Source organism: Falco naumanni, chromosome 1 (assembly GCF_017639655.2).
Source record: "Falco naumanni isolate bFalNau1 chromosome 1, bFalNau1.pat, whole genome shotgun sequence".
Lineage (NCBI taxonomy): Eukaryota > Metazoa > Chordata > Aves > Falconiformes > Falconidae > Falco > Falco naumanni.
The window spans coordinates 13,047,748-13,070,430 of NC_054054.1; the positions used below are offsets into that span (position 1 = coordinate 13,047,748).

General features: G+C 39.1%; 1 protein-coding gene across 3 annotated transcripts in view; it reads right to left on the bottom strand.

Moving 5' to 3' along the window:
• INPP4B (inositol polyphosphate-4-phosphatase type II B) overlaps positions 1 to 22,683 on the bottom strand; it is a 220,868-nt gene that overhangs the window by 13,552 nt on the left and 184,633 nt on the right. For all 3 annotated transcript variants that reach the window (XM_040581815.1, XM_040581804.1, XM_040581824.1), the window contains one exon: positions 21,770 to 21,924. In XM_040581815.1, the coding sequence (XP_040437749.1) occupies positions 21,770 to 21,924 (155 nt within the window). The remainder of the gene's footprint in view (positions 1 to 21,769; positions 21,925 to 22,683) is intronic.

The following is a 22,683-nucleotide window of genomic DNA, read 5'->3' on the forward strand; positions in this document are numbered from 1 at the left end:
TTTGTAGGAGAGATTCTTCTTTACCTGTCAAGACAGCTGAGTGGTTTTTGAAACACGATTTTCACCTCTATTATACTCCAAGCAAAGGATTTGCTCTTTCATTCTGCTAGTTACCAATACTGCTGTGCAGTATTACACATCGATTCTACAAAGTTTTCTCTTTTTATCAAAAAATATGGTTCTAATAATCTTCACAGACACTTTTCTGTAAAGTATTAGGATTACATATATATTGGAAATTCTCGGGACAAAATTGCAAAACTTTTCCTGACAAACTTCTCTTGCAAGGTTTGAAATTCAATCCAATGTGCAACAAATATTAAAGCAAATGTGATCTATCTCTTTGTGCAAGAAAACAACCAAACAAAAAATCACAACCAAATCTCAGGCTTCTTAGTGAGCTGAGTATGTGTGAAGTGATGATGACTACATTCTTCAAGTAAGTTCTGAATACACAAAGTATTTCCCTTCCATAAGGGTATGGCACTAATATAATTGGCTAGTGAGTCACACTTACTTCCAGTCTGTTTCTGTCATAGTAAGGAAGTTTTACTAAGGACGTGATTATACATTTAGCTCACATAGCACAGTGAAACATAAACCCATGATAAATTCCCTCTTTCATATGTCTAATCAGGTTTTAAATACTTTGTTGGCCATGAAAAATCTTCATGAATCATTCCTTTTCTTTCGAGAAAGATTTTTTTTTAGCTTTTTTTCCCCCCCATGGTTAAGGGCAAGTGGCAAAGCTGATTTAAGAGGCAGAAGAGGCTTGCTGTACAGCTAAACAGTCATGCATGAAGAATGATGCTTAAAATCTGACATTAATTTCCAGATGTTCAAATCTATGGGTAAGGTGACAAAATTAAGGTCAGAGAGAACTGTTGGCTTGCATTTGTAATTCGGGTCATTTTAAGTGAAGAGGGTATTGAACAGCAATGAGTATAAATTTCAATATTGTAACTTACTGTTTTATATCTGCAACTTCAGTTTGAGATACACAAAAGGAGAAATGTGACCGCTTCTGATTAATGACACCAATTCACATAATCTCTTCATGGGATTAACCAATGCGTGAGTCATAGCATAAATCACAGGAAACTATTTTCCCATTTCAAGTCTATAATGCCAGTTCATTAATTACTTTCAATAAACATACTGACAGTTTTTTTTTAAAACACATCAACAGTTTTAGATCTGATCTGTTCTCATCCCAGCCATTCTTTGAGCACTAGTATCACACACAGTACATGGGTGTATTTATGCAAGGGGAGTTAGCGCACATGTAGATTGCCCAAACACGAAAAATGCACCTAAACCTGATTTTAGCTGGTGCACAAGTGCTGCTACCAGGAGCACTAAATGCAGCAAAGAAAGCTCCCCTACTCAGGCTAGGTAGGTGGCTAACCAAAATGACCTACCCAAAAACTTATAGGCTGGTATGCATGCTGTAGCAATCTGGAGATTGCACCATGACAGTCCTACCAGTAAACCACCTTCCCTTTTCTTTAGCAGGTTGATTTTAGTCAGAAGTAAGAGAGTTTTAGAAAATGCAAGCAACGTCCTATTGGAATCCCAGATACACTATGTTTTCCATCCACTTCCTTCAGAGCAAATGACAAGGCTGGGTTGAAATTCTCATGAAGTGCCTTAAAAGATTTTGTTGTCCTCTCTAGTAATAGGTAGTATGTAGAGAATTTGAAGAACAATCCCTTTCTATGGGAAATCAAGAGAGTGGATATGACTGTTTTCTTTTTACTTGTTTTAGCATCTGTTTACAAGACAGCCAAAGTTTTTTGGAGCATGACCTCAGAAGGAAGTACTTTTCTTGCCCAAATACCAAGGATGAGGACCAAAGCTGGAATCTTTTAAACAACATATTTGTGTATTTTACAAGCTTTTTCTCTTTGTTTGTTGTCACTACACATTTGCAAGGAAGTGTTTATGTTGAATGCCACTGCAGGTTTCTCAGTAAGTTTCAGACACACTCTTCCAGCTCCCTTCGTCATATCTCAGAAAGTGAATATTAGCACAGGCCATCACTTTTTAAGCAAAAATAGCACTGCACTGATGGGGAGAGTGGAGAGATGAAACCCCATACGGTTTCGCTCCTACAATTTCCTGAACAATATGACCTTCTTTTTGATTTGATTTGAGATCACTGCAGACTAAAGATGTGATAAGCAGTGTATTTACCTCCTGCATCTCTAAGCCTTTGCTAGCAGCAAGGGGAAAATAAACAAATTATAACACAGGGTCAAATATCTTCTTCTCTATAGTAATGCTGTATTTCCCTTACTGTTTTAAAGAAAAAAGGACATGGTTTGGTTTAGTACAGTCACGGTAATTCAGAGTTTGCCAAAGATCAAAGATACAGCTCTCAGGATATGCTCTATGAACCATGTTCAGGACTCCCTGAACAGAAAAAGAAGAGTTCACTACACTGGCAGTATCACTTAATGATGAGGTAAGTCACTGACAGATAAAAAAAAAAAACAAAACATTGCCCATTTACTTCTTGACCTGGACTGAACTACCAGATACATACTATTAAAAAAAAAAAAAAATATCAGATTTTTTTTCTGTATTGCAGACTGTTCTCTCAAATGCACACTCAGTAGTGAGGAAACATTTTCACCAGAGATATCACTGCAATGCCTTGGGAACTGCAGCTTGCAAAAAGCTATAGAAATTTGCCAATTCCTGTGACTTTGGAGTCTCTGGGATAGAGATACTTTAGGAATTAATGTCCCCAAGCGTACCTGCAGCAAGTTGCATATGGGAATTCCAAGCACTATAGCACTGGGGCTTTCCGCTAATGGTGGAAATTGCCATCACTTACAAGTAGGCAGAATGTATAGTATTTTTAAAATGCTTATAATTGGGGAAAAGAAGGTGTTTTACTATGAAAATTCTAAACCATGTAACATAAAATTGGAAACATCCAAAACTGGAAACATCCACCTATAATTATTATTATTTTTTTCTGAAGCAGCAAGCCAGTAGCAATGTTTTGACTGTTTCCTTCCTTTCTTCCCTAAGATGCCACATGGAAGGTGGCAGGAGAGTATAAATCTTCCTGCACTGGATGATGAAGAATTATCTCTGTCTACAGTACTTTCTTCTACTCTATTACGTACACTGGTTATTTTGCATGCTGGAAGGAAAACAGTTTAAGAAACGTTTCAGTAAGACACCATCTCATGGTGCTCCCACTTTAGATAAACATTGCACCAATTTTCCAGAAAAACCCTATCTTTTGAAATAACTTGTGTCCCTAGAAAACAACACTGCATGAGATTGTGCAATTACAGTACCTCCTGTTTTACACTCTTTTTATAAGAATGCAGTTCTCAACCCAGTCAAGTCCGAGAGACATTAATCTTGGTATTGCTCATGTTTCTGGTCATGTTTTTCTTTAATCACTAAGAAAAACAGTAACACTTACATGCTTGAAGTGTTTGGCTTCAGTAACTGTGAGCCAGAGGCCAGGTGGTCAAACAGAAAAAATATACAGTGCAGCCAAAATGCAGATAAGCTGTTAATTTATCCTCTCCAAATGCCTATTACAATGGCAGGCCTTAAGGAATTCTGCTTCCCATTTTATTTCTAACAAATGCTAATGCCCTTCAATTATCTTGTAACACATCCCACATTAACCTCACGGGGAATGACATTGCCTTTCCAGGCCCAGTGAGATGTGTCAGCATTCATAGTTGTCCCTTAGCACTTTCTCATGGCCAATGAACTATGAAAAAGTGCAGCCACCTACTCTATAGTCTGAGTGGGCTGCTGCTCTCCTTCGCTTTCGGTTAATCCTGCATTGCTGTGGCTGTTGGACAGCACTTATAGGCTTCTAGTAACTAAACAATTTCCCTTTTTAGCATATATCTACTGCACTGGTAAGAACAGAGCAGAGACCAAGACTCATACAATCACAGAGTGGTTTGGGCTGGAAGCAACCTTAAAGCTCACCTAGTTCCACCCCTTTGCCACGGGCAGGGACACCTTCCAGTATCCCAGGTTGCTCCCAGCCCCGTCCAGCCTGGCCTTGAGCACTGACAGGGATGGGGCACCCACAGCTGCTCTGGGCAACCCGTGCTAGTGTCTCACCACCTTCATAATGCATAATTTCTTCCTAATATGTAATCTAAATCTACCCTATTCCAGTTTCAAGCCATTCCCCCTTGTCCTATCCCTACATGCCTTTGTAAAAAGCCCCTCTCCAGCTTTCCTGTAGGCCCCTTCAGGTACTGGCAGGCTGCTATAAGGTCTCCCTGGAGCCTTCTCTTCTCCAGGCTGAACAACCCCAGCCCTCCCAGCCTGTCCTCACAGGAGAGGTGCTCCAGCCCTCCGATCATCTTTGTGGCCCTCCTCTGGACTCACTCCAATATGTCCATGTCCTTCTGTGTTGGGGGCTGCAAAGCTGAACATGGGACTCCAGGTGGTGTCTTATGAAAGTGGAGCAGAGGGGAGAATCACCTCTCTTGACCAGCTGGCCACGCTTCTTTTGATGCAGCCCTGGGTACAGTGGCTTTCTGGGCTGCAAACACATACTGCTGGGTCATGTTGAACTTCTCACCCACCAATACCCCCAAGTCCTCAGGGAGGCTCTTAATCCATTCTCCACTCAGCCTGTCTTTATGCTTGAGATTTCCCTGACCCACATGCAGGACCTTGCACTTGGCCTTCTTGAACTTTATGAGGTTCGCATGGGCCCAGCTCTCAAGCCTGTCAAGGTCCCTCTGGACAGCATCCCTTCCCTCCGGAGTGTTGACTGCACCACTCAGCTCGGTGTCATCAGCAAACTTGCTGTGGGTGCGCTCACTCCCACTGTCCACATTACAAACAAAGGTGTTAAATAGTGCTGGTCCCAGTACCGAGCCCCAGAGAAACGCCACTTGTCACTGTTGTCCCCTTGGACATTGAGCTGTTGACCACAACTCTTTAAGTGTGACCATCCAGCCAATTCCTTATCCACAGAGTTGTTCATCCATCAAATCCATGTGTCTCCAGTTAAGAGACAAGGATGTTGTGCTTTTAAACTGCTTAAATTACCCTCTGCCATGGACACAAATATATATGGACAGGTATGCGATGTTCTTTTTTTCAAAGATCTCAACCATTATCATATTTTTACTCTCAATTAACCTTTACTAGAAACTAAACCAGCCTCACAACATCTCACATGAGCCCAGCCTACACACGGAAAGGATGCTGGAATCATGCTTGTCTCCTTTTATTAGTATTTAATTATGTGTTAGTTGAAAATAAATTCTGTAATATGCTATTAATGGACTGCTGCTGACAGCTTAAATAAAATCAATAAAACACAGAATCTGCAATCAAAGACCAAAAGTAATGTTTAAAAGTTATTACTGCCAAGCTGCAGATGTCTCTTATCTCACTAACATACACAGGGGGCAGAGTTGGCTTGTGAACCGTTTATGTACCACTAGGTTAATAATATCCTTCCTACTCTCTTACAACATGGTTAAAGCAAACAAGTAGCAGAAATGCTCTAAAATATTTTTTTCAGTATTGCTCTTTGCATTAATCCTCAATGATGGTTGATACGAGATTCAAACAAAGCTAAAGGCATGTGAGTGCAAGCCAGCACTTGCACTTGCCAGATGAGTACATACATCAATGCAGACAGGCTATTTTGGTGCATGAAATAATAAATGACCTTCTCACAGGTATGGTATCTAGTAATAAAATACATGCAGAACACCATAGAAAATGTAAACCACAATAATCCATCCATCCTATGTGGGAATTACAGCTAATGAAAATTTCAGTGGAGAAATTAGTTTTACATTGGCCCAATAATATTCTCTTTAGTTCAGAATAATTAACAACTGAAGAAGTAATAGACAACCTGAGGGCAAGGTAAGAGTTTTCTACCAAACATCTGCTTCCCTAAAGAGCAGATACTTTATTTAGAAAGCTGCTTCTCCCTCCCGTTCATTCAAATTATTAGCTGCATATTTTTACTAAAGAATACTAGCTATAAATAAGTTTTTTCAAAAATAAATGCCTCAAATCACACTGGCAGAACAATTAAAACAGCATTTACTGAAACACTCAAGAACGTTTCGAAAAACACCCCAACTTCTACATATCGATCTACTTAAAATAGCTAAATATTTGCAGAATTCATAGTGTTCCTAAAATTATGCAAGCTAACAAAACTTTATGTCCAGAAGAGCTATCAAATTAAAAAACTTTATATATAAAAATATATGTAAACAGCAGTTTAGGATAATGGCACTTTAAGTACTTTTCTTAATGGCTGGTACTCTTTATATAAACAAGGAAACTAACAACAGCAGACTTTTAACCCCAAAATACCAAAGCATGCACTAGTTATTTTTTCATACAAACTAAGCAGATCAACAAAGCTGCCCAAATGTTGTAGCAGCTGAAGATTAAACAGCAATTTAACAGTGCACTTTTAAGTTCTGTTTCTTTTTTGACTTCCCTGACCCCATGTGAATAAATAAATTGGTGTCTACTGACAAGTTCATGTTTAAAACACAACAGGTAGTGTGCTCATGCCAGCAAAATCTCCCTCATGCTCAGTTTTCCCCTCCTACCTTTATTTTACCTTCAGCTGTTTGCTAGGATAACTACAAAATATGCTTCCAAGATCTGATCCAAGTCTTTCGAAAGGCAACAAGTCATATACTCCCTAACTCGGAGTGGCAATTCTTTAGGTGCCAAATTTAACAGCCCAGGCTTCCCATATGTCTACAGAACATCCACAGGATGATTCAGAGCCCCTAAATCAGGTAGTTAACCATCCTTCAAGGTGTGCACTGGGAGCGTGAATTGTTAACCTAGACATTGATACAGTATGTATCTAAAGTTTTATGACAGGAACAGCTTGATTATGAGCATTGCACTGAATTCAATAGGTTTTGGGAAAAAATTATCCAATGGTTAATTGCCCGATGTTTCCCCTCCGCACCCCCCCCCCCCCATCTTTACAGAGCTTTATGATCTCTAGCCAATTCTTGTGGTACCACTGCATCACTTAGAAAATGAATGACACAAGCCTCAGATTTTCTTTCCAGCACCATAAATATGGTCCAACATGATGGCTAACAACATAAAGTTTCAAGCTCACTTGACTACAGGCTATTTTTAAAGGACAATCTTGATTTTTCTCTGTAATGTGAATAAAAGAAAAAAAAGATTTATGAGCAAGTAATTGTCTGTTTTGGGCTATGATACAATGTGGTACAGAACATTAAGCTTTGCAACAAGATTAAATGTCTTTTTATTTCACTTTTGGCATTTCATACCCATTGGAGTATGGTTAGCAAGTTTAAAGTTTTTGGGTTTTGCCGTGTAATATCATTTGACTTTTCCCTCTCCGTTGTAATACGTATTTCATTTAATAAACATTATAATTAAAAAAAAAACCTACTAAAACCACTTCTCTATTCAAGGATTACAATTCAGAGGGGGTTCATTTACTTCCATTAGTTTTAACATCTGTGTTTGAAGTTGCAGATAGCTTCAAAAGTAGCTATTGAGGTAATACATTGCTTCATTTACCAAAGAAATTGGATGCTTAATGTATTTTGCAATGCAGTAATAACAAAATGGCAGTATTTGCATAAAGCAGCCCACCATAATAGCAGGTGTTGGTCCTGTCTGGGAAAAGATCTTTTGACTTCTGCTAGCCCAGTGTAGGCTCATTATTCTGCCTGATGATATATTGCCATAGAGACCAGTGAAGTCCACGCTACAGAAAGCCGCATTTGGGAAGGTTTGTTACCTGTCCGTGCCTAGAAGAGTAAAATGTGTGGGGAGGGGACACTTTTCAGTTTCACTAATTGTGTCGACTGTTACTGGAGAACTGACTGGCCAGAAAGGACCGATCAAAGCTTCATAAAGATCTGCATTCCCTTCCGTGCTTGCGATACAGCTGCTGTGGCTGCTTGGAGCAAGGGATGGGACAGGGCTCACCAGAGACCTCTGATGGCAAATTTCTAGCCAACGTTTGTTGGTGTAGTTCTTTTGGCTTTGCTAGAGCTATTCCAGTTTTATTTTAGGTAAATGCTGTTCATCAATGAGTATTGTATGGGGCATAAATTAGTGTTTTAGAAAAGACATACATGTCCAAATTCAAAGAATTTGTGGGAGATGATGGCTGTTATCACCACAGCACCCACACTACCAGGCTGCACAGCTGAGATTGTGAAACAAATTTGTGAGTTTTGCTTTCCAAATGGTTTTAACATTCTCTTTTTCAAAGGATCAGTCTCTTTCTCTTAGTAACTCATCATTTCCTAGAATTATCACATCATGATAGTCACAATGATTATCTTTTCTTTTTGGGGGTATGCATTTAGGTAGGTCTGAATCAAACCTAAGAGCTGAATTCCAAATGTTCTTACTATATTAACTGCAAAGCAGAAAATTTCAGATTTTAATCCGCTCAAGAGACAAACACTCTCAGAACAGAACCATGTCTGGAAAATACCTGTACTGTATCTTGAGCACTTGTTTAGACATGCAGTTCAAGTTCATTACCAGCTCATTTCAAGTTTTTACTTGGAATTAAACTTAAATGGAGACTGAAATGAGTTTTGTTATCCCTGTTGTGCTGCATGGAGAAAAATTCTTCATGACAGCTGGAAGAATGATTGCCTTTGGGACTGAAAACATAGAATTTGAGATACCTCTGTCACAAAATAATTTTTTTAAAAAAATCTGCTAAGACTACAAATAACTTCCTAGACTACTGTGCTATGTATTTGCTCAGCACCCTCTTACCAGGGAATACCCATTGCCTGAAAGTCAGAAAAAGTGTCTGATTTGAAAAATGCTAGTACACTCCAGTTTCATTATCCTCCCTGAAAGCAGCAAGAACAATAGCTCCATCACATTATATGAAGTGACCAAATTTCCCCTCCACTTCTACCTCAGTAAATTCTTCATCTACAAACAAGTATCTTCACCCGAAGATACTAAACCTACAGGGCAACACAAAACATGAAGGTCTCAAATTTTAAATGCCAGTCAAAGCATGCAAAACCATCAGAAATCACAGTGATAAAGAAGCACTCTAAAAACTGTTTCTTGGAAATATATTTATATGGTTTGTAAGCCATTTTTAAACATTCATTTCATTAAGCCCATAATAAAACAGCAACATGCGACAAAATGAAATGCATCTGTTCCTACATTTCTACACTTTACTGGACTATAATTACCAATGTGCTATACCACACAGACCAACATACTTAGGAGGCAAAACTTTGCTGTGTGTAATGTTGCCTTGTCAACAAGGCACCATCAAAAGGTGATTTCAATCTTCTTTAGTCAGAAAAATACTTTAAAGGCTTTTAATCTACTGGATTAAAATTATACAAATTACACGACTGACAACCACCTTGGTCACAGAAAATACCCTAATACTTCTGTAGAGCAAAGTAAGCATGAAGCATAAGGCCACATCTGCCCTTAAGGGCTTCATGAAACAACATAATCTTCTCTTCCAGAAAGAGCAGAAGGAAGTAAATTGCAGGGAGAACACAAGACAGTATCCTACAGAAGGCAGATTAACAGGCAAAACCAATCCTACAGAAGTAAACCGAATACTCCTCTACTTAGCAGCACCTCTTGGGCCAGTTCCACTGCACAAGAGGGAAAATAAACAGCATAGTAGTGGTCTGACATGCACTGGCTCACTTTAAGAATGAATTAAAGTAGCATCTTCACATGGCAAATGATGTTAATCTGTGTTAACAGAAGCATCAAATTCTATCTCCAGCAATTGTCTACAAATCTGCTGATAATACCATTGTAAGCAGCAAATTTTTACAGTGAAAGAGGACACAGGGAGCAGCCTTCTGCCCCAGGCAGCAATGGATGAAGAAAGCAGGAGAGCGCTTTATTCAGTATGATGTTGAGGGAGGACTATCCACCAACACTCTGGCACTTCACACACCAGTTCAGCTGTGTCCAGGAGGGAAAGAGGCTTTAATTGTCCAGCCAGCCCTGCTGCCTGTGGTATGTCAGCATGAACCCAAGTAGCAAAAAGGGAAAAGAGAATTATTAACATGCAGAATAGTGAATGTAGTAAGGCAATAAACCTTATTTATGAGCATTGCTATCGCACATTCAAATACAGCAGCACAACTGTTATTTAAAACAAGCCAGACAATGAAAAGAGTCTCTGTTTAAGAAAAAAGTAGATCCAAATTCAATTTCCAGAGGAGGACTGTGTGGGCACAAGTAAGTGACTTAACTTCTCTATACAATCTTTCTCCCATTGAAAAGTGAAAAACAAACAAGTGCATTTCCTTATCACCCTCTGCTTTTCAATTATAAGCTTTTTGAGTCGAGAACATTTGACATTAAGAAGTGTTTGCACATCTGCTCAAATCTCAGCTCTTGACCTAATTCTAATATGTTTAAGTGGTGATTATTAAATGAAAGAGTACATATGCAGCTTACCACATTAGCAGTCGCTACACAGGTCAGGAAGTGAAGAATACAATATAAATAAAAAGCAATAAGGTGTTAGAAAGCTTCTAATTTTCTTGAGGAAACAAACTCCTGTTACATCTTTTTTATAGAAAGATCTTAAATAAGAGAAAAGAGATCTTAGAATGTGCTCTGTCCTACTGGTATGCTGCTACTAGTTTATGTTGCTAGGTATTTCTAAGTGCATACTGATTACAACAAATGGTGAAACAGCAAACACTGAACATGTCAGACACCTTCTAAAAAAATCATGAATAAATATTCTAACCAGTTACAACCAGTATTATCAAAGAGGACTCTTCTGGACTACCAGAATCAATTTGTGGACCTTTGAGAATGAGATATTACAGTAATTACTTGCCTTTGCCTGATGCTACTTTGATCATTTCAAAACCAGCCGATAACGCCTTTGACAGAGTGCCAATTTAGCCATTTTTATTAGCCTTCCTGAGGCATTCAATGTAACAGCCATTTTATTAGCTGAAATAAACTCTGAACAGAGATCACGCCAGTCTTGGTTAAACTAAGTGAGCTAAAACCCCAAACCAAACAAAATCCTCAAACAAACCAGACTAAAGGTGTTGATTTTTATTTCCTATCTGAAATGTATTACAAAAAGCATTCCACCACAACCTACTGTGGATGCTCCCATCTTCTGCTTATTGCAGCACCACAAGGCAATTTGCCAGAAGTTGCTCAGCAAACATTTCTGTTGCTAATTATTTTGTATTCTGTAGCTTCTCCACTGCCAACAGTTATGAATGAGTTATAAATGGATTTAAATAAATAATAATAAAAAAACCACAACAAATTTGGAGCAGCAAGGAGTAATTTTTGCAAAATGCATATAACAAACAACATTATTTTGACAGGAACGATACATTTTCATCAGAAGTGCCAGTTTACCTAAGACACAAACTATTAATCAGATGATCCTAAAGTAAGGCGACTAAGTGATCACATTGCTCCTTAATCCTTTCTCTTTTTAGTAATCTAAATAAGTTCAGACAATGCTGACTGTTGACTGGAATAAGTCTGTGTCTGAGGAGAAAATATGTATTTTTTCAAAGCAATGTGCAGCTCATTGATCTACTGCTGAAAATAATTAGCTGCCACCTTTTTAGTCTGTCTTCCTATAGAAGCAAAGGTTACAATTTGAGTGCCTGGTGTAAGGGGAAGGAAGATTCATCTGTGCATCCTCATAGCCTTTGGGGGCACATTGACCAAGTTCAGCTAAATTGTGATGAGGGATAAGAAATCTCAAAGAAAGCTATATTCTCACCAGTGGAAGGAAATATACAGTCAAGCTGCAGCAAGACACGATCAAAGGAGGAGGCTGTAGCACAAAACTGAAGCTGCTTATGTATCAGGAAGCCCATACGATGAATGAGAGGAGTAGAAAGAGAAGGAGATTTCTTACAAATGCCCAACTGTGGAAACCTTCAGTTGGGCCTCAGGCAATCATTCCCCCAGGAAGTCTATAAGCCGTGGAAGGATACAGAAAACTTCTAATCAATCTAAAAAGAGACACAAATATGACCTCGTACTCCTTCACTGAGCTAACTATATCAGTATGGTAAGCTTGAGTCCTGTCAATAACAGTATTTATATTAAAATTACAGATGTTCAGAATATTTCAAGAGTTACCAAATTACTCCCCAACAGTGCTATTTTCTCCTTTAAGGAATAAAAAAAGAAAGGCTACAAATTATCTGATTCAAAAAAAGAACAATGACCTCCCTAATGCCACAATACTATGAAATCTTTTACACAAGGGTAAATGAAGCTTCTGAGTACCACAGGCAGAAGTATCTCCTGCTTCATAAACAGGCAATCTAACCAGGAGGCTGGGTCATATACCCGAAATATTTCATGACAGAAGTTACAAGGAACAGTGATTCCCTTCCCAACCTCTGACCTCCCTGGTCCATGGGACTTTAACCACAGCTAAGCTTTGCCTGGGATCCCAGAAGCCTGCACAGGTAGAAACTCTGCTCCGGCACCTTCCTGGAGCATTAGGAACATTTCCAACAGAGGAGAAAAGCCAGGTGCTTTTGCCACTGCTGGAAGACAATACACACAGGGCAACATCCAGGCTGGGGAGAGAAGCAGGGTTTGGCAGGGAAGTCAGTCCACAGCACAGTCCACAAAACCAGCACTGCAGATGCACAGCGTTTGGCTGTGCCCAGTGATTTTAGCATTAGGTATGTTTAGAGTCACAACACAACTACAGCACCGTTAAGTCCCAGGGCTGCAGAAACTGTTGTAACAGTAGGAGTCAGCTGTGATTTGGCTGTGTCTTTTGGGAGGACTCCAACCTTTGCTTTGCATTAATGTCCTTATAACCACATACTTCCTATCATGCAGATTATAGTAGAGGCTTAGGCTATTAAGAACGCAGGTTCCCAAAATTATCTCCCAAATTTATCTCTGAATGATCCAGAGAACAGGATAGCAATATAATGCTGCTGGCTCTGTTACTGGGGGTAGTTCCAGCCAATTACAGATAACATCATGGAAGTAGGAAATCCATAATAAGTACATCATAGTCCAAATGGAAACTCCTTTGGTCACTCCACAGCAACCAGGACTTGTACTGCAAGGAAACACTGAGAAACAGCTTGCTGCTGCTAGCTACGCTAGTGGTTGCTGTAATGATGAGGACACACTTATGAAATGTCACTCACCAAAACAGAGCTGCCACAGAAAGTAACAACCAGAAACCACTACTAAAACTCACTCCTGAACTGAGCTGAGCAAGGCTACTGTCAAAGGAGTTATTCAAATTATCATACACCAAGGGCATACTGCAGCAGAGAAAGAAACAGGGAAACCCTCACTGAAAAGAGGAAATAGAGCAGTAGACTGAAGCGAGGGTGGGGAAAGGCATGGACCTTATAGAAGAAAACTGGAACGAGGTGGATGAGAAGAGATGATGATTTTCCGAGCAGGGAGTATTCCTACAAAAGAAACTAAGTTGGATGAGGGAATTATAGGAGCCTAAAATGAAAGTAAAAATAGACCTAGAAGTGTCTGTTACCTGCTTTCTACAGAATCCAGCTGAAGCTGTAGCCTGACACTGCACCACCTTTCTCCTGAAGGAATGTGAAATCTTCTATTACAAAACAACCCTTCCAGAATAGCAGCTAGTTGCTACTCTTTTTTGTGTTCCTTCCAACTTGCCCACAGTCTGTTCATGGCTGCGACTGCAGGAAGGAAGTTATGAGCTCTCCCTGCCCATGTTATATTATTCTGAGAAGAATTACATCTGTTCTAGGGGCAGATAAATTCTTGTAGAGATTGGATCCATGATAATTTTAACCAGCTATTGTATGCTATTACTACCTGCTTATTCTCATTTCCTGTTCCTTTCTTATCTAAATTTTAGACTCGGCAGTGTTGCTTTTCCTGAGAGATTTAGCTGTACATGGTGAAAGCCATGGTAATTCAGCTGTGGCACGTGGAGTTTTAACAGATAATAAATATGCATACAGGACTTTCCCACACACTCTCCCAGAAAGTCTTAATAGAGGTAAAATATAATAGGAAGAAACCTAGTACAACTCAGCCTGGAGAGTATAACACATCTGGTTTCTGATTTCACGTAAGACCCAGTCTTTCAGGAAAGTTCTGAATAAGCAATAGCATAAGCACTAAAGCACCACATGAATGAAGCAATTAATGAAGTCTTCCATGGGCAACTAGAAAAACCTCAAAAGTGAACACCAAACAATATTTTCAGATAATCTGACTGCGTGCATACTAGATTGGCCTAACCATGGCAGGCGAAGTCCAGGAAGGTCCTTTAATTTATGTATGACAAAAAAACACCCCAGGGACATTACATTAGAAGAGGTTTTTTAGGAGTGGAAATAGTGTAACCACTTTTTCTTTTCTTTTTAATTAATCAGGATGCAGTGTTTAAATTCACTGCTGCACTATTAAGGATCCAAACACAGACTGTGGTACTGAACCAGAAAGCAAATTTATTGGATAAGGTTTTTTTTTGTTTGGCTGGTCTTGAAAACTAAGTGATCATAGTGTGCACCTGGTAATTAATTACACACCTTTGTCACTGCCTATGTTGAATAATTAAAACATTCACTGAGAAGAAAGGCGTAGCTCAATTCCCTGTACTCTCATATGGGTCAAGATATGGCAAATACTAATATGGGCTAGTTAACGGATCATTTACCCTTTCGATATCTCTGAGAAACAAAAAGTACAATTCAGAGCAGAAGAACTCAGAGCAGGGTGAGTTTTTGATTGGAATTCCATTAAATCTGGCTTTCCTTTGGAGAAGTGTGTCACAGACATCCTGAAGTCAAAGGGCAAGGACTCTCTCTTCAGCGAAAAGATCACAGGGAATCAAGGTTTCTTTCTTGTTAGAGAGTTAAAATCCACACATGGCCAACCATTTTCTTTTTCAATGGAAAAGCAGCACTATAATTTTCTGTAATACACTGAAATTGATATATTAGTATGTTTTACTACTTGGTAGTTAAGATTTACTGTAAGCTTCTGAGTTCTCCTGAAGCAGCCCCCTTGCCTGTGTCACCACTGGAGGAGAAGCAGGTGCATTTCAAGGACTCACCCACCTAACGCTGGTGTCAAAATTTGCAGACAATACAGATTGCTTATGGTACTACCTTCCCCCCCATGGACTGTCAGGAAAACTAAGTACTTACTTCAGAAATTCTGGTTTACTGCCTGCTGAAAAGCTCAGTGTTTCAGTAACGCAGCCTGGGTCACATCTTTAAATATTCCTTGCAAAGAGTGGCAAAGGTTTTTACTGTTTTCCCTTGAACACTCCCTTCCTCCCCAGTGATTAGTCCAAGAACATGGTTACAGGTTCCAGCAGAAGGGCAACTATAATGAAGGTTACACAATGCTTTCCATTACAACTCTACTTTCAATTGTTAGTTCATTTTGAATGGATAATATTCAAACTTACAATGTCATTTAAAGAAGAAAAAAAATACAGTTGTTGTTTTGGTTTTTTTTTTTTTTTTTTTTTGAGAGGATTACTAGTACCTCCATGCTGAAATCTTTTACACCAAGGTAATAAAGGTATGAGGGATGTAACTATTGTAAAAGCCTGCTCCTTCAATAATCTCAAATCACCTCTTCGTAAGAAAGACTTGTTAAAATTCAGCAGGTACACTCTTTGAGGATTCAATCTATGCTGAACGTCTGCCAGGTCAAGGGGTTAGACAAGACTTTTCCTTGCTGTTCTTCTCCGTGGCAGATGGTGACCGCTGCAATATGAAGCAAAAGCAACGAGGCATGGGGACTGTCTCTGCTGTTCTCTCTATGTTGTTACTGAGGCCAGTGCCCAAGCTCTGAGCAGAAGACAGACAAAAGGCAGCCACACACATCGAAGAAGAGGAAGGAGCAATCAGAGGGAAATATTCAAGCAATGCTCTGGTGAAAAAGAGGGGACAAGAAAGCTCTCGAAAGAGTTCTCAGGACTCTGACTGGGACGTTGACCAGAAAGAAGCCCGAAATCAGTATTTGGGAAGTTGGAGAAATGAGGCACAGCAGAAATTAAACTTCTGTAGTCAGCTAGAAAACATGCTCCTGCAAAACATGGACTTGAACATCTGATCCCAGTGAAACAGACAAAATGTGTGAGACTATATTACTAAACAACCACCAATGTTACTTAATTTGTCCATGTAGAAGCCTGAATCTCACCAGTGACCTTCCTAAGCCTGATATGGTGCAAATGAAGCGTGTTTGGGTTTCCTGTGGGTTTTTTCTTGGCTTCGTAAAAATTTTTTTAAAGCCTTAAAAACAGAGAACTGCTTTAAAGACACATTAAAAAGATTAATTCTGTAAAATTGAGTACTTACATTAGAAAACCTTAGATTTAACACAGCCTTTTCAAGCTACTGTTTGATATTTCATCCTCAATTGTTGTCTGAAATTCTGCTCTTGCAGAAGGATGCTTAGAAATAGACTTTTACTCTAAAAGACTCCAACAAGGTGCCAACAGCATTGATTCTTATTACACCTTGTGACACCTCTCTCCACTTTTTCCTTCCCTCTGTGCACTCTTGCTGTTTTAAAAAGTAGTAATTTAGTTTTAGAGAACAAAATTGATGGTAGTTCAAGGCACCAAAATTGGACTTTCCTGTTGTTTAATGCCAGGCGTCTTTCAATATATTAGGTGACGTAAATCTTTCCATCTAAAGCCTGTACCTCAAAACATAAATGCTAAGTTTCTAAAGAACCACAGAATGATGGGAAAATCTATGTTGGAAGCCAGGCTCTCCCTTCTCTCTTTACACTGCACTAACACACTCAGAAAAAAAATAATGATGGAGAAGGTCAGATGGGTTGGAAAAAGCAAAGGTTAGAAGACAACATGTGCCTCCTCTTCCGTGTGACCCCTCACGCACTGCATCTATTGCCACAAGCTCGCAGGGGCAGGGTGAAACCTGGGAGATAAGCAGAGGAAGATCTGCATGTGGATCCCAGTCTCTCATCCAGTCCCTTTACTCCTGCTTCCCAGTCCATGTAGCAACCACAACACTGTGGTGTTTGGCATAGGCCCTTCCACGGCCAAGGTCCATCTCGGCCCGAATCTGCGCATTCCACCGAGAACATCTGAAAGTCCCTGAACAGAGAGCTGTTACAGCTATCCCTCCTTCTCAACACACAGATCTTAGATGATCTTTAAGAAAGATGCCCTCAAACAGCTCTTTAAAAAGGAGCTACTTGTGTCATAATTGGGCCATCAAAAGTCCATACGTTGTTGCCCAGACCATTCGTTCTTTGTGTTTGTGCTTCAATCACATTTTTGACAGGCAATTTATGTAAAATAATCGGAAATATCCTTGACTGCTGTTTCAAGTAAAAATAGCGTGTCCTACATTGAGTCAAATTTTGTATTCAATGTCTGAAATATCTGACAGGTATTGTGCCCTGCTAAGGATGATGATAAGGCTGAAAGCCTGGAGGCTTCACCATAAACCACGAATTTGTCATTTCATTTACTTGTTTTTACTTTTGAGGCTTTATTGCAACCATGCTCAAACCCCAGAAGATTCTGAGGTTACTCACTACCCAAGGCCCCCAAAAGGGGCCCAGTCATTGAAACATTAAAATTAAATAGATTCAGAAAATAAAGAGGGGAAAATCAGAGAAAAAAAAAAGAAAAGTTTTACAGAACTACTTCACACTGTGTTGCCTACCCAGGGTCCAACTCCCTTAAGCAGTGGCCAGCTCGAAAGAATAAAAGTAGAATCGTGTGACAGATACTGCAACGAACTTGGGTAAATCAGCTTTGTCTCTCCGCTGTCTCTTGGAATATAGTTAACATTGAATGATAGGAAATATTCACATATCAGTGAAGGGAAAAATAAGGAAAGAATATTGATGATTGCGAAAATGATGATTTGAAACTGGCAGCATCATAATAAATATGATTTTAATATGATGTAAATTGCAAGCACTCGATACAGAGGGGATAATATATTGATTTTCCTCATTCTGCACTATGCATGTCACTAAGATCAATGGAAGTCACATATATATACACCAAGGAAACTACAAGATGTAGAATTATTTCCTGAACAGCCACTTCACATACACATCAATTGCAGCATCATAATGGCTAGAGTTACACCCAGAAGACAAAACCATATATTACATATTGTAAGTGATAAAGCTTGAACTCCTATCATAATGTCACCGCATTTTTCATAAGCTAAAGGGACATGTAATGGAAGGATTTTTGTACAGCTTTTTTGTCGTTGTTGTTTAAGAAGTGATATATACCATACAGTTTATCACTGCAAGACACTGATTTCACTTACAAACTAAGTCAATGAATAACAGCTACTGGCAGTATTTTCCAAAACAGTGTTGTGCAACGGACATTGAAGCAAACACACTGAAACATCTGAAATTGCCTCAGTTTGCTCAAAATTCTAGGGACGTCAAGAAGCTGAAAAGCAGCAGCAGACAGGAGTCCAGCATCTCCAAACTTCTGCTGGCAAGAAAGCATGAACCCGTAAGCACACCCTTCCCTTTTGCAACAGCCAGCAAAGCTGTGTCAGCACTGGCAGGAAAAGAAAAAGCTTTACAGCTACACAGGCACCTTTATAATTTTTATATCTCAAGATTAAGACATTTCCAATAAAGGCTGCTTTTGAATTGCCATTTACTTTTACAACTCACTTTGTTTCACAGTACTCTCTATCTCCTACTGTTAACTCTTGAAAGAAGCCTTTCAAAGATCAATCCAGTCTGTTAGGATTCTGGATGTTAAAATTGAATTTTTCTTGTCTACTCATTCTTTTGAAAGGCTTAAAAGCGATTTTTGGCAATCAGCATAAAGGGATTTGATTGACAGAGTTTAACTAAGCGATCTAGAGATTCATCGTGAGAAAACTGCTAAAGTTACAAATTAAATGGCAAACAGTTTTTCTCCGCTCTTAAAACAGAATAGGTTCTTTTAGACGTGAAAATCATTTTAAAAGCTTCTACAAGTAGTTACTGAAAAGCTTAGAAATGCACAGCATAATCTTTCAAATAACAATCTGCAATAGTAATCAAATAAAAAGAAAGAATAAAAGGGCAAGCATTACAATGACTACCAAATAAGTCTGTTGACCCTCTTCACACAAGCCTCAAAAATGTAGGTACCAAACTTCCCTCAAGTAAAATACACGAGATTTAGTTGAAATGCCATTATATATCTTCCTGTGGAAATTAGGGCTTTTCTCCCCCCTCTCTTTTGCCTGGCTGTTTTTCCCTCCCACTTTGCTCTTTCAAATTGCCTTTCTCTGCAATTCACTGTTCTCCATCTGCCTACAAGACAGCCCAGCTGCAGGTCCTTGCCACACTCCCTAGTCAGTGGTCGAAAGGGAGGAAAGCTCGCACCACTTCCAGGACTGCTCCATAGGCACCTCCAGCAGCAGGCTGGCAGTGGGGAGGGAGAAACAGTCCCCGCTGAATGTCTGTAGCACTAAAGAGAACCAAAAAAGCACCCAAAGACAGCTCTTAAAACTGTATGACCAACTCCTAAGGGGAGTACCATAGAGTTAAGAACTATGTGTCTCCAGCTGACATTTTTATTCTGTTCTTGAACATTTGGGCTTTCACTCACAAGCTCATGAGGGGGGGAAAAAAAAAAAAAAAAAGTTGGCTGCTCATCGCTTTTTTTAACCTCCAGTTGTGTGAACAGTGTTATACAGATAGAAACTAGCGCAGGTAAAAGATCTATTTATTTATTATCCTGATGGTGCAGGTTCTTTTGCATGCTACTGCCGCTACTTGCAAGGTCCTTGCTTTACATTCCAATCCTACCACCCAAGTCAAAACTATTACTGTCCATCCAACATCGCATCTACTTCAGTTCAAGGTCGTTTGAAATTCATTTACAGGATATTAGCAGGATAAAGCTTTTCCCTGTTTAAAACTACAGCAGAAACACAGAATTAACATTTTTCTGATAGTGCTTCAACCTCATATACCCATCTGCTCATTTCTTTTTTAAGTTTTATCTAGATTTTCTGGGCTTTGGACCATTCTTTTGTGACTCCAATTTATTGTTACCTGCAAATATAAGTGATTTGTTAATCTTCTCAGCTTTCAGATAAGTTATGTGATATAAAAATCACTCAAAGTTGCTTACATTTTAGTCCACAAAAACTTACTACACTTTTAACTACCAAATTAGTTTGAATAAATATCAGGGTTTTTATTTATTTTTTTTAAATCAGGTTTATAAATGTGAAAATTTTACATCTACTACTCAATGCTACTCTAACATAATAATGATTTGATATAATTAGTTTGCCCATATCTGGTAACGTTCTGTAAGTTATACATGTTTCTATTTATTGGAGACATAAAAGAAAAAAAACATATTTGAAGATGCCAACACAAATGAAATTTAACACAGAAAACTCAAATTTTTCATTAACGATAAAACATGTAGTTATGAAAGACTGCACACAAGTCATTCACTCACTGAAATACTGCAGAGACTAAGAGATTTATGCAAGCTAATGATACATACATAATGATACACATCAGTTTAATACATCACACCACACTAGCACCTTGCAAACCAACTCTACATCTAAGCCGTCTCAGTCCTCTGCTCAATTACTCTTCATAAACATTACCTTTTTCCTTTAGAATATCTACCTTTGCTAAAAAACAAAAGGACCCTACACGTGTAAACCTACAGTATTAATCTAGAGATTAAACACCTAATCTGACAATACTAAATGGTCAGGTCAAGAATTATCAATTACAGACTTTAAACATGATTGTTTGCTTAGTATGAACTTTGTAAATCCAACACACCATTTGTGTATCACCTAAGTGCAAGATATGATTCAGTTACTCCTTTGTAGGCTGACCAGAATATTTTCTATTAGTTTTGCAGTGCCCTTTGTTATATATTATTTGAATGTTGTGGATACATTTTTTTAATTCTTATAGAAAATACAATGCAGTATTCATTAAAGCCAATGATGAAAGTTTCTTTAGAGAATATAGCATCTGGACTGATTTTCTGATCAAAACTTGTTTGCTCAATGAGTTTTTATTAATCAAAGATTCAAGTAATTAGAAATCTACAACTTTTAATTACACATTCCTGATAACATCAGCCTCAATTTCTACATAGCTTTAATTTAGAATAAAACATTTAAAAAAACCTTTAAGCACAGTAAAGAATTTTATCAGATATTAGTGGCAACCACCATTAGTCCAAACCTACTTGCCTGTTTCTTTTTATTTTTAATAACATGAGCTAATAAGAATTGCCATCTGTAAAAAATGCTTCCTCTGCTTTCATAATATTCATCTAAATTTTATAGAGTGACTTAATGAGTGTGTAAATATTTGAAAAATATTCTTAAAACAGAAAATAACTTTTTTTTTTATACTGTCATAGAATGTTTGTAAAATTTTAAGCCTTATGAAAGCCTAATTGTTAGGTTTAAAAATAAGTTGTTAAAATAACTGTTTGGTTTTTTTACCTTGGACAAATTCTATAGTCAGTGAAGTGACACAATGTTTCACATATCTATCTCAGAAACTGTTCATTGGTGGCAAAACACACAGTTTTAAAGACCTTGCATGCAAAAGTGACTTACCAGCTGGCATGCTGCTGGTCAATTCTCTGCTAAATCACGACTGGGGCTTATCAAACATTTGCAATCGACTTTAGACCGTTCTCTACCATTGTTTCTGGCTTAGATCAAAATGCAAGGGATGTGCAAAAATCTCCACATACCTTCTCATACAATCCAGTGCCCGAATAAAGAAGTCTTTGTGAAGCTGATGTTCATCCCTCAAGATGGAGCACTGTTCCAGCGTCACTGACATGGATGTCCGGTCTTTGGCACTTTTGCAACAGGTGAAACGGACTCCATTCAGCTTACGGCAAATCTGAAACAAAGGCAGACATCAAAGGATTGCCTTTTCACACTTGTGTTCTCTACACACTAGGCAGACTGTGAAACTCCCACAGTTTTGCAATTATGGACAGTGAATACGCAGAGCCACAGTATTTTCCTCCAGAAAGCTAATGAAAGGTAGTAACTCCAATCTGAATAATACAAATGATATGCGTCATGGAATCATAGAATCATTTAGGCTGGAAAAGACCTTTGAGATCAAGTCCAACCATTACCCCAGGACTTCCAAGTCCACCACTAAACCATGTCCCTAAGCACTGCACCTACCTTTTTTTTAAAGACCTACAGGGAAGGTGATACCATCACCTCCCTGGGCAACTTGGGCCAATGCTTGACCACCCTCTCAGTGAAGAAATTTCTCCTAATACCCAGTCTAAACCTTCCCTGGCACAACTTTAGACTGTTTCTTCTCGTTCTGTTGCTTGTTACTCAGGAGACTGACACCCCCCACCTCCCTACAGCCTCCTGTCAGGCAGTGGCAGAGAGCGATAAGCCCCCCCTGAGCCTCCTTTTCTCCAGGCTAAACACCCCGGCTCCCTCAGCCGCCCCTCACAACACTTGTGCCCCAGCCCCTTCCCCAGCCCCGCTGCCCGTCTCTGGACACGCTCCAGCCCCTCAGTGTCCCTCCTGCAGCGAGGGGCCCAAACCTGAACACAGGATTCCAGGGGCGGCCTCACCAGTGCCCAGTGCAGGGGGACAGTCACTGCCCTGGTCCCGCTGGCCACACTGC